The 12,865-nt window shown below is 32.3% G+C and overlaps 1 protein-coding gene across 2 annotated transcripts in view; it reads right to left on the reverse strand.

Moving 5' to 3' along the window:
* Positions 1 to 1,381: 1,381 nt before the first annotated feature.
* LOC145293219 (motile sperm domain-containing protein 1-like) overlaps positions 1,382 to 12,865 on the reverse strand; it is a 36,728-nt gene continuing 25,244 nt past the window's right edge. For both annotated transcript variants that reach the window (XM_080139760.1, XM_080139761.1), the window contains exons 4-7: positions 11,104 to 11,201; positions 10,061 to 10,189; positions 5,926 to 6,090; positions 1,382 to 2,149 (exon numbers count right to left, since the gene is read on the reverse strand). In XM_080139760.1, the coding sequence (XP_079995886.1) occupies positions 2,112 to 2,149; positions 5,926 to 6,090; positions 10,061 to 10,189; positions 11,104 to 11,201 (430 nt within the window). In that variant the 3' untranslated portion in view covers positions 1,382 to 2,111. The remainder of the gene's footprint in view (positions 2,150 to 5,925; positions 6,091 to 10,060; positions 10,190 to 11,103; positions 11,202 to 12,865) is intronic.

Below are 12,865 nucleotides of genomic sequence, written 5' to 3' on the forward strand. Positions count from 1 at the left end.
TACATTTCCAATAAGATTTAAATAAAAATAATGCCCTCATTATATTCCGTGAACATTATTTGATAAATACTGAAAATTTCATTAAAATTGGTTAATTTCCTGATTTTTGGTGAATTTTTAAGTGAAGGGAGGGGTCAAAATGTTTATACATTTTGAGCATCGGCATTCATTTTGCCCGTACCTAATAAACACATACAATGTGCTCTTTCCTGTTAGCTAAACAAAAGAAACACTGATTTTTTTTTTTTTTTTTTTTTTGATGATTAACAAGAAAAAGTGCTGAAAACAAAAACAAATAAATGTTACCAAATGCAAGACAATTTACTTTTCTAAATTATCTAAATAATTTTCATGCGTGTTTACTCATTGTAAGATTTACAATCTATGCATTTGTTGGCATCACGTTTACTTAGCCACGCCAACATACTTTTCAAGATGGATGATAATTTTGATGATTTAATTTGTAAAAAAAAAAAAAAAAAAGGTTCCAAAAAGTGAAAAACTAAGCAGGTTGATGGATTACATTTTCTTGGGTTTGGTAAAAGTTATTTGTTATAAATTGTTTTCTTCTTTTGTTGTTGTTTTTTTGTCATTTTTATTTTTCACATTTTTTTTTCTTGTTAACTATACTGCACAATCGCTAATTTTTCTGTTTATTCAATTCATATATGGTAGTTGCGATTGCCTACAAAAAAATTAATGATTATTACTTGAAAGTTCATCTCATGCTGAACAACCAACACAAACACTTTAATAACGTCATTGGAGCATTTCAAAGATTAGTTATTTTTTGTGTTTGTTTTTGTTTTTTTCAGAAATAAATATCAATAAAGCAAATAGAGCAAAATCAAAAAAAATGTAATTTTTAGTTTTTTTTTTTTTATTTTGGAATAAAAGTAGAAAATAGTTAACAAACCTCACAAAAAATTGTTTAATTATATAAAACATATTCAAATTAAACTGTCTAGCAAATTCACATAGTTTTTAATGTATGAACACGATTCATGTGTTTTTTTTTTAATTACAAATCGTTTCCACATATTAAAATTATGTGGGTTCAATAAAGAATTTCATTTTTAATATGTTTTATATAAATTGTTATCAGTGTGTGTGTGATGTGTGTGTGTGGTTTACAAGTTCTTGAGTGTTAACTTTTTTGTACTTTTATTGATTTTGGATCTCTTTACACCCGAAGTTGTTGCATAATATATATATATATATATATATATATATATATATATATATATATATATATATCATTACGTCTGACTTTTTTTTTCTAAGCAAGGCAGCTTTAAGACTTAAATTATATTCATATAAATAAAGTAAACATGAGGATGGTTATTTTGACCAAATAATACAAATTTAAGATGAATGAATCTTTAAAATATTCAGAAATTTTTTTTTTATTTTTGGTTTGTTTGTTTGTTTTTTTAACATTTTCTTTTTAATTTTTCTTTGTTTTTCTTTCTAGTCCATTTTTGCAAATGGCGGTTTTCAGTGCACGTCCAGAATTCAATTTATATTAAAAAAGAAAAATCCATCATGGCTAGAAAAGAAGCTATTCCAAAACTTACAAAAATTGATCAAGTAGGGCTTTTTTTTTTTTCTTTTTTAATAGATTTTTTAGTGATTTAATAAAAAATCGTAGCTGATCTCTAGTTCTAGAGAGGTCATTAAGGGGAAGTAACCAGTGATTAATTTTTACCTTCTCGGAAATATGGTAGAATGAGACACCATTCTCGCTTTTTTATAAAATTTGATATCAGTTCAAAAAAAAAAAAAAAAAAAAAAAAAAAATTTACTTCATCAATTTATGTGATTTTTTTAATAGGACATTTTTATTCTCTGACGGATACGTATATCAAAGATTTTTCTGTATTTTTGTTTTTAAATAGATTGAATTCTGGTCTTGCACTAAAATTGCTTATAAATTAAAAAAGCAATCAGATTATCACCGCGTGTTTTATGGATTTTTTTTCGTTTGTCACATAAATAAATATAAAATATACAATAATTTATATTACAGCAGTCAATAAAATTATTAAAAAAAATTCTTTATAAACACCTTCCAATCTCGCAATGCAAGAAGGGAGGCAACTCATCCAGGGTTATGAATAAGACTTGACTAATATCATTGTTATCGCCCCTGAAAAAAAAGAAAGAAAATCAATTAAAATGTTAGTGTTATACAAAAGAAAAAATATATATACACATATATATATAACATGTATCATTTTAATTATAAGACTATTCTCATCCGAGTTGTTATTTTTACAATGTTTCGGCTAATGGAACCTGCAACTTTTTTTTTTTTTTTTTAATTCAATTTTCACCCCAAACAAGGCACAGTGCCACTTTGAAGCAGGGGGCTACTATCAGGGACTTAATTAGCGGGGTCATTATGAAGGGAGATGAGTAGAAAGATGTTTGTTAACATTACACTTGAACTTCTGCATATCAGTGCAGTTGAGAAAGCAGAATCCCGGAAAGGAGTTCCAAAGACCCGCAGTTCTGGGGAAGAAACTATTGGAGTAAAAGGCTTTCTTGCACCTAGGGATCTCTACTGTAAAGGGATGAGACTTAGTAGCTTGTCGGGTTTGTCGGGGGTAGTTACGTCGGGGAGGTACACGTGTTTGCAGTTCGTCAGAGCATTCACCATTAAAGTATTTGTAGAACAGGCAGAGGGATGCAACATCTCGTCGATGGGACAGAGGCTGAAGCCTAGATGACAGTTCAGGACCTATCAGGTTGGCGACTCTTTTTTGAACCCTGTCCAGGAGCGAGAGACAAGCAGCAGATGCACCAGTCCAGATGTAACAACAGTACTCCATACATGGGCGAATGGTGGCCTTATAGAGGTATAGGATACTGTCAGGCATAAGTAGTTTTCTAGCACGGTAGGAGCCAACCTTCCTTGCAGCAGCCTTGGCAATGCTCTCAATGTATCTATTCCAGTTCATATTCCCTGTAAATGTTAGGCCGAGGAGTTTAAAAGAAGTACTTTCAGGCAATGTGTTCTTGGCCATTGCTATTGGTGGTAGAGAAGGTTTCTTGTAGTTATTGAAGGAAACAAGCTTAGTCTTAGCAACATTGAATGTGACCAACCATTTTTGTCCCCATTCCACTACAGATTGGAGGTCATCCTCTAGTGTTTCTGCCATTTCCTTGGATATGTGTTCATTTGTTTTCCCCTCAAATCTATAGATCCCCACCCACCCTCCACACGTTTGAGAAATTATCTGCACATTTAACATGTGATTTTACCATAATCAGGAAAAAATAACTTTATGGTTAAATATTTAGAGATTTATAAAGATTCTGAATCAGGATAAATATTGGAATCGTCCCATCACTAGCATATATATTAGTCATGAGACGATTCCAATATTCCCCCTCCCCAATTCTGATACAATTACTGATTTCATACTAAATCCCCGATTCTGATTTTTTTTAAATCTTTAAATATTTTACCATAAAGTTGTTATTTTTTTTCAACCCTCTGAAAAAATGTGTTCTTTTATTCAAATAAAGCTGAAAATGCAGATTTTTCTTAGTTTTTACTTAAATTTTATGAGGTGTTCATAAGAAAATAAATCGGGGGGGGGGGATCAGGGCTGGATGATATGGGCTGGAATGTCTTATCTTCAAATATTTATTTGTAGTGTATGGTTTGGTTGCTTTGTTTTACGGCATAACCCTTTTTGGGTTATTTAATGCCTAATCCATTATTGGGGAAATAGTATTCATATTGCATCCAGTTATTTTGTAGAAGGTTTTTGTTCTTCAATCTTTTTGTATCTTCAATCGCTAGTTTGTAGTGTTTGGTTTGGTTGTTTTATAGTGGATTTTATCGTTTTTGTTCCCTGCCCTGCATAACAGGAATGAGTTTTGCAATGGGACAGGAAAAAAGGTTACAGTATTAATGTTTAGTAGACTTTAAGTTGGGAAACCAATCAGGAAGTGAGGGATATAGAAAGAGAAAGGGGAAATGGGAAGAAGGAAAAGGGGGAAAAGGTAGGTTGTTGTTTTTTATAGAACATAATTAAGTTTTGCAAAAGGAAGTAGAAAAACAAAAAAAACAAAAAGCATCAATGTTAGATGCATTTTGTCTGATCTGGTAGAACCAGAAGTCAACTTTTAAAATCATTACTATATATTGGGTACAATATAATAATTAATAAAGGATTAACTATAATAAATACAAAGTCTGCATAAATTAAAATATCATGTTTAAGCATATTTTATGACAGGGTAATGCCGAGTTTAATCTATTTTTAATTATTTACTAAAGACGACATCAGTTCCATTTAAAAATTGAAGTAAGCTTTATTTATCTGAGCGATGAGAGTTATTTCTCCTTGATCGTTTGATTTTCATAGATGAAACTTAATGTGCTTTATGCTTCTATATATGTAACATAGTAGTTACATGTTAACACAGACCCAGTGTTGTATATGAAAGTCTCGCAAAAAAAACAAAGAAATGAAATTCGACTGAATTTTTTTGCTTTTTTTTTCAGTTGAAAGAAAACGCATTTTTTAATGGTCGTCTCACCACCAAACCATCAGCACATAACATTCTTGCTCTTTCGCTCTCTGGGTCATTTAACAGTTTGTTATACATATAGTTTGTTTAACAGCTTATGGCCACCCAGAAATCTAGCAAAAGTCCGGAGGATTAGCACATCTTGTATCTTATTTTTAAAGGTTCCTGTTATATCGACATGTACTTAAAAGTCCTGTGATATTACCACATGGTTAAAAGTCTATCATGCTGGCACATGGTTAAAACAATTCCCTTGTGCCAACACATGCTTCTTTGTTTCCTTTTTTTCTTTCTCTCCGCTGTGATATCACCTTGTACCATGGCTTGGCCATTTGCATATGTGAAGGCCATTGCTGCTACATAGATGTCTGTGACTGTTACATAAATCCAACATGTGGTCCACTTTCAGAAAAATAGTAACAGGATTCAGAGCGAGGAGATTTGGTGTATCTTAAATAGTATGTGACTAAACCTTCTGCGCAGCAATACGATTTGAGCTGACAATGTCGGATATATACAGTCAGTATGTGAACTCTCAGCGATCACCTAATAGGGATCTCCTTTATCACATACAAGTCAAACTTCGGTCACCGACCTCAATGTGACCTGTGCTAGTTCTTCGCAGGGGACTCAGTCGATCTGGTCGGAATCACTTCACCTTCGGGTTGGTAGGTTGCTGCTTTGTCAGTCTGTCACACTGGAAAAGAGTCGATTTTCATGCACACAAAAGAAAGACTCAGATATATCTATTCTACTAGTTAATTCAAGTTAGATATACAAAATATATACAATTGTTCAGATGTTGATTTTGACAAAACCCTACTGAGTCCCAATTAGATTTAATTACTCTCAGTTGTGTGGTGGTGATGGTCGGGAAGAGAGGGTTGCCAACAACTCTTCAATTAGTATTAGATTCGCTCAAATCTTAGTTCCAACTGCCGATTTTAGCGTGGGGACTCGTTTATGTAGTCAGGTCAGGGGTAGTAACATCACCAGTAAGTACGTCATCTCAGGGGAATTCTCGATTTCCTGTGTATGTGCCTGTGGTCTGCCGATTTCTCAAGCCCCCAAAAGCTTAAGCTCATAACCTCAATTTCCGTTACCTATTCTCAAGGTAACATGTGTTGCCAGTTTTCCACCAAACAATAAAATTTATATGTCGGTTTCATAAAAATAATAAAATTCACAATCCTCAGTAGGGTTGGATGCCAATGCCCGGGCATACAATCCGCCCAGCATTCTCCAATGTGTCGGGAGTCTCAACCTCCTCCCAATAGGGAGCCCTACCGCTCCCAAAGACGGTCACATCATAAGTATGTATAATTTAAGAAAAGAAAAAAGAAAAAAAAGAAAATAGAAAACCAACAATGATCTTACCAAGAATATATGCAGCCACACATTTTTGATTGACGCTTACGTTAAGAAAGGATGGCAAAACGGATTCAATATCCGAACCCTCATTTGGCAACATCAGGACAGAAATGCAAAGCATTCCCAGACAAATGAGAAACATACTCGGCCATTTTGTAACCGTGTGTTGATCTGGGCAAAAGAAAGAAGAAAAAAAAACAGACTTCAAGATTTGCAATAATCAGCAAGAATTTTACAAAGTTAAGCAACGTTGAACCTGGTCAGTACTAAATGGGTGACCATTTGGGACTTCCAAGTGCTGTATGTGCTCTCCGCTTATCTCAGCATCGTTTCCAGTCGTCCTGGACTTCTCCCTGCCACTGAACTCAAGCAGTGCCGATTCAGGAGAGGTGTGGTTGGTGATTACACAACACTTGCCTCACAATTACATACGCAGCTGCCCTTACAGGGAGTATCCTTTGTCTTTCGAGATTGAACGGAGGCATTGATAGGTATTCTTAAACATGTTATGAGGAAGATATTCCTCAAATGGGAATATATATATATATATATATATGTGTGTGTGTGTTATTCAAGAAGGAAAACTGAGAATTAATAGAATAGTAATCAACGTTTCATCCCTATTTCAGGGGACATCATCAGGATTTTGTAGGAAAAATGTAGAACAAAAACAATTACAGACCACATGTGAGTTAAAAAGGAAAAAATCCTAAAGTCCTTCCCATTCTAGGCAGATTCTATAAATTGCTTGTATTTTTATTTTATTTTTACTCAGTAAAATAAAATATACATACATATATATATTAGATTAGTGTTACTATTTTTAATTATTAAATAAGATTATTCATATTATTTGGATTTGTCCAATTTTTGTTTTCCCAATGTTTTGGTCAATGTAACCTCCAGTATCTTTCTGTTAAACTCGGGAATCTGCATGGAATTTCATTCAAACAGAACCCTTTATTTAATCCATGGGATGGGGTAGTATGCTTCTAAGTAATTTGCAATTGTATTCTGAGTATTGCCCACACTGACAATTGAACCTTCAACCTTTACTTTACAACTGGATTTTACCAAGTACAGTAAAACCCCTAGGATACGTTTTTTTTTCAAGTTACAATGTGGAATACAATGTTTTTCCGGCTCCTAGTTACAGTATTTTCCCCACCTTATGGTGTTATTTATGTTATTTGATGATATACATGTGTATTATATACTGTACTATATTTTGTTACTAATTCTTAATGCTGTAACCTGGGGTTCTACTGTACTTTATCCACTACGCCATAGGTCCTTTCGAACAATTCTAGCATGAATTTTGGGATCCTTAAAACTTTTGTTTCTAGATGTACAATTTTGTTATTTGTCATTATATATGACTATTTACATTTGTGGTCAATTAGGTTGATTTGCAGAAAAGGAAGATTTGAGAAACTCAGCAGAGACGGGTATTTCAGCTAGTTTCTTATATGCAAGTTTTTGGATGTGTTTATCAGATGTTATGAATAATGCTGTGTCCATTTTTTTTTTTTTTTTTTACAAGGGAGTCACCACTTATCAAAGCCCATAAGCCATTCAAGGAGAAGGGTTAATGAGTGTCAGCAAAGAAATTTGGTAGAATTTGAATATTTAGGAGGGCAGCTCTACAAGGAGTTGTTTACATTGAATTTGAAAGCAACCATGTTGTAGTCATAGTTAGCCAGCAAGCAACCCTGCAGTATAGAGTTCCATAGATAGGCAGTTCTAGGAAATATGAATTTTGTTTTGGCATTGATTAAAAAAGAACTGATTTGATATAAAACAAATAAAACCAGAAAAAAATTTTCTTGAAAAACTAACACTTCTATAATTTAAAAATAATTTTATAAATTATATTTTTCATGTATTTGGATTGTACGAGGATCGTTTCAAAGGTAAAGCCTCCTATTTTTTTTTTTTTACTCAAATAGTTGAAGAGGTATGAAGACTGAAGTGGTACCATTAAAACAAGCAACCTTTTGTACTCCCGAATTTATTTTTCTACATGGCCATCATCATTCTCAAAGAACTCTTGCCAAGAATTTAATGACATATCTCTGCTTCTGATGCACGTCCATGACAAGGATTGCTTTCTTAGAGTCCCACACCGTCAATATCTGCAACAGAGAGATGAAACTGCATTAATTCTGTCATCATAACAATGCAATCTGCAATCCCCACTGATCCATTCGGACTAGAAAGCATTACTTTTGGAACCCCCCCCCCTCATATTAGATCAGTAAATTCCATAACATTTTCTGTTAATTTATCTTCCATTTTTTAACCTTGTCCAATTTTTCCCAAAATCTTTTATTCAGAACAAAGGGTTCTTGTCTAGAATCTCCTTCTATATTAAAACCAAAAATAAAGAAAAATATGTATGTTATACATACCTGTGACAGAACAAAAATGTCATATTCTAAAAATCATGTGAATTAATCAGGTAGGTTTTTTTTTAATTTTTTAACTAAGAAAATCAAATGTTATGAGGAAACGAGGACAGTGTGTCTTGCTCCGCCAACTTGAATAAGCAAAGAGATAACACAATTCGAATTCCCAAGATTTTTTTTTCTCTGATTTCCAGCCTTGTAATAGCTACGATTGACCATTAATCACTTAAATTTGTAACAAAATGATTTTCTATAAAAAAAAAAAAGCTACTTAATCAATGTACATGATTTTTTGGAAATATGATCATTCTATTCTGTTCTGAGTTTACCGGAAAACCCCAGAAACTATTAAAATGATCGGTTATTTTCATGAAATTATAATAGTTTATTATTATGATTGGTAAACGTATATTGTTAAAATAGAAATATTTTATGGATGTGAAAAGTTATGTTAAGTTGAAATATTTACATTTAATAGTTGTCAAGAATATTAATTTGATGCTAATTTGATGCTAATTTGATACATGAGATTTAAGCTAACCATAATATAAGCAAATATATGTGACAAAAACCCAGCAAGGATCTTTAGGCTACGTGCAGTGATGACGTAACAAAAATATAGATTTTGAGATGTAGAGGTAATTATGAGAGAGATCAGTTTGACACGCTATGCGTTAGCAGACAGATGGGGTTTTATGACTGGTTGCCCATGGAAGTCATAAATGGGTGACTTAGAAAAGTGTAATCTTATACAAAGCATGCCAACTCTGGAAAAAAACCCTGCAAAGAACAAATGATTATATCAAAATATAATTCCTATCTGAGTGTTTTCACTTTCAAAGAGAAGTGCCTTTAATCTCAGGATGCATGGAAGGAAGATTTGAGGTATGTTTCGCTGGTGTTCCAACCGACGATATCTATAAACTTAATTTATGTATACACACATCAACACCCAATAGAGAATACACTAGAAGAATCGCATATCAGAACGCTTACACTCATAAGTTAAGACTCATTATAGAAACACTCATCTGTTATATATATAAACCCGTGTGTGTGTGTGTGTATATATCTACAAGACAAACATATATACTTGTTATACAGCTACACTGTTTATAACAACCCTAGTATACAACATAACTGTTTGGTGCCATTTCAAAACCTCTTTATATCACATATCCATTTTGATGCGGGGGCATAACGAATATTTATAACCACTAGATGACACGTGATCAGTTTTATACACACATATAGACTAGATGGGCATGAATACGTATATATATATATATATATATATATATATATACACACACGTTATATACACCCACAATACAACACTATGATGGGCATGTAATTCATAAAGAGTTTTCTGTAATTTTGTTTTTTAATATATGGAGAGATTCTGGACAACCACCAAAAAAAATTTTAAAAATGCATTCTATGATTGATGAAAATGTTGGAACTATGTGTGCAACTTGTTTCCAAATACAGTCGAATGTTTGTGGAAATTTTAAATAAATTATTTAAATATAAACAGGAAAATGAGCAGCTTTTCTTTTTTTATCTGGAAAAAAACCAGAGTGGCCATATTTTAATGAGCATGGAGCGAAACTAGGGGGGAGGCTCCAAAGTTAGTGAAATTGAAAAAGCACTGATAATCACTATTGTGTTCAGAAAAAAAAATTGTAGAAAGCAAGTCAAAACAGAAGTGCATGCCCAATAACAATACTAACCATCAGAGACAGGCCTTTGTCGTAAATCTGCTTTTTCACCAACAGGCAATGTTTGAAAATCATCTTCTGGTCGAGAGGTTGGGGCAGACCTCCGTGATGCATAGAGGACAGCAGTCACTTCCCTTTTTCCTTGAAAATAAAATTTATAAAGATGAATATAAAATTTTATAACATGCTAGCTATCCCTACTCAGCATTGCCCAGTAGTATTTACTTAAAATTTGTTTTTGTTTTTCTTTTTAAACTATGCTGTTTATTTTTTGTTTTGGACAAAGTGAAGTTAGTTGGACAAATACAGAGTTGTGCCCTATTTTTTTTTTTCATTTTTTTGTCATTGGAACATGACAATTTCATTCCATAATTAATACAAAGATTTTTTTTGTATTTTTGTTTTTTAATATATGGAAAATTTCGGATAATTACTAAGAAAAACAATGGCAGTTATATAAAAATAATTTTAAGATAAATTATTTTTTTGGAAGGAATTCAAAGTACATTTTATTTCTTTTAATTTTGATTTTGTAGGAAGAAAACTATCGATAACAAAAAATGATAAAGATACCGACTTCAGTTTATATAGGAGATACACTAAAAGATTTTTTTTATTGCATGAATGTTTTAATTGTGCAGTATAATTGAAATTCAAATAGATGCATTTGCAGTAAAAAAATTAAATAAACACCATTATGTACTCACGGGTCATTTCAAAATTAGTAAAAATGACAAAAAAATGATTGAGTAGAAAATAATTACAAGTAAAAATAAAATTTAACATCCAGGGGAAGTAACTGCAGTCTATAATTTTGACAAAATAATTGCAATCCGCCAATTCAAAATAAAATGGCGGACAACTAATATCTACTTTTTTTTTTTTTTTTTTAAATAGTTTTAGCATATCTTCTACTGTATCATTGTTTAGAATTTTTACTAATTTCAACATAACATGTAAGTACTTAATAGTAATTTTAAAATACAATTTTGGAATTCCCACTATACTGTACAAGATCCGTTTTAACTAATCAAAATAGTACCCAATTTACATACCCAAAATCTTCTTGCCATGTCCCTGTTGGTAAAGTCGTATAAGAAATTTATCTTTAACTCCTTCATTTGTTCTGTTCGGTTGCCGATGCTTGACTACACTAGAAAGAGAACAACACAATTCAAAAGAAAATCAGATTGAAACAAGAAATGCAACAACATTAAAAAAAGGTATTTCTGCAGTTTAAAACCCATGCGATTTTTTAAATAGAATTTTAAAGTTAAATTTTTACAGTACTTTTTGTTTATTATTATAGTTAAGCAAAAAATACAAAATAGTTAACGACGCCCTTTCCTCTCCATGTTATAAATGGGTTCCTGAATAACAGTATTCCTGCACAGTCCACATGTTGGATAGGTGATGAGCAACATCAAAAAATATTGAATGTAGGTGCACACATGCAATGCCAGAGATTGACAGCTTGCTGAGCAATGATATCAACCTATGTTCCGATCGAAAGTTGAGGTCTTAGAAAATTACCTAAAAATGAAAACAATGGGACGTCCTGCCTTCTAACTGGATTAAAATTGCGTAAAATGCAAAACAAAAAAAAAAACAATCGAATTCCAATTTATGAAATGTAAATAAAAGGCTGTTAACAAAGAACAAGGGAAAAAATCAACAACGATCAAACAGTGAAAACATTTCTGCACTGCCCTGCCCTGCACACCTTAGTGCTGACCACACGTAACTTCACTGCTATCTGTTGATTTGTAAATAAAGCTAAGTCGTTTATGTTATTTGTTCATCTGCTGTCATATTGGAACTAACACCATATACATGATTTTGCACGCATTTGACAAAGGTGCAACTGGAAATTATATAGACGTTACATGTAAACTGCAGACTAAAATTAAGTTAAAATAATATTAAAGACAAATATATTACAGGGTTCGGACAGATTTTCACTGCCTATTTTCAAGGACTTTTCAAAGTTTTTCAAGGCCTTCTCCAGACAAAATTCAAGTTTCCAAAACAAAATTTGGGGTTTGTTTTACAATCCACAGCAATTCGAAAAGTGGTAAAAAATCAAATATACAATCAGGGAAAGAAAAGTTTAAAAAATTTTTTAAATAAAAAAAAAAAAAACACGTGTTTGTAGATTTGCATACAAAGGGAATAGCTGCTTTAAGCAGGACAGATTGAGGAAGACAGACAGTTGAATGTTTGACAGCTGAGAAAAAATTTCAAAGTTGAGAGTTGTTGTGAGGAGTTTTGTCAGTTTCCCTTTTAGGATTACAGAGATTTGTTGACACGAATTACGGCATTAGTGAAAAGGAGCTCTGTCAGTTTTCTTTTCAAGATTACATATTCAACAGTTTAAATGTTCACAAATTCTTTTCAAATCAGATTGGGTGACAAATTAATTAAATTATTTTTTTTTAACTATTAACAAAAGTAAAAAAAAAAAAAAAAAAAAAAAAAAAAAAAAACTTTGGCTACCTTGTTTATGAATAAATAAAAATGCATTATGGTGGATTAAATTTCACAATCAAATTCTTATTTTAAGTAAAATTTGAAAGTTTTCCTTTTATTTTTCACTAGCGGGGGTACCCGGCGTTGCCCGGGTGTTTGTAGGTGTGTGTGGTGTTAAATAAAAAAAGAACCCGGGGGGGGGGGGGGTAAAATTAAAAAAAAAAATGATTAGGTAGCTAAGTATGAGGATCGAACCAGAACCCTTGAGGCAAAATTGTAAATTAAAGTGTGAAAAAAAAGTGGGGGGGGGGGGGTAGGATCGAACCGGAAGCCCTGAGACGAAGTTTG

Source organism: Euprymna scolopes, chromosome 14, assembly GCF_053919585.1.
Source record: "Euprymna scolopes isolate OS-2025 chromosome 14, ASM5391958v1, whole genome shotgun sequence".
NCBI lineage: Eukaryota > Metazoa > Mollusca > Cephalopoda > Sepiida > Sepiolidae > Euprymna > Euprymna scolopes.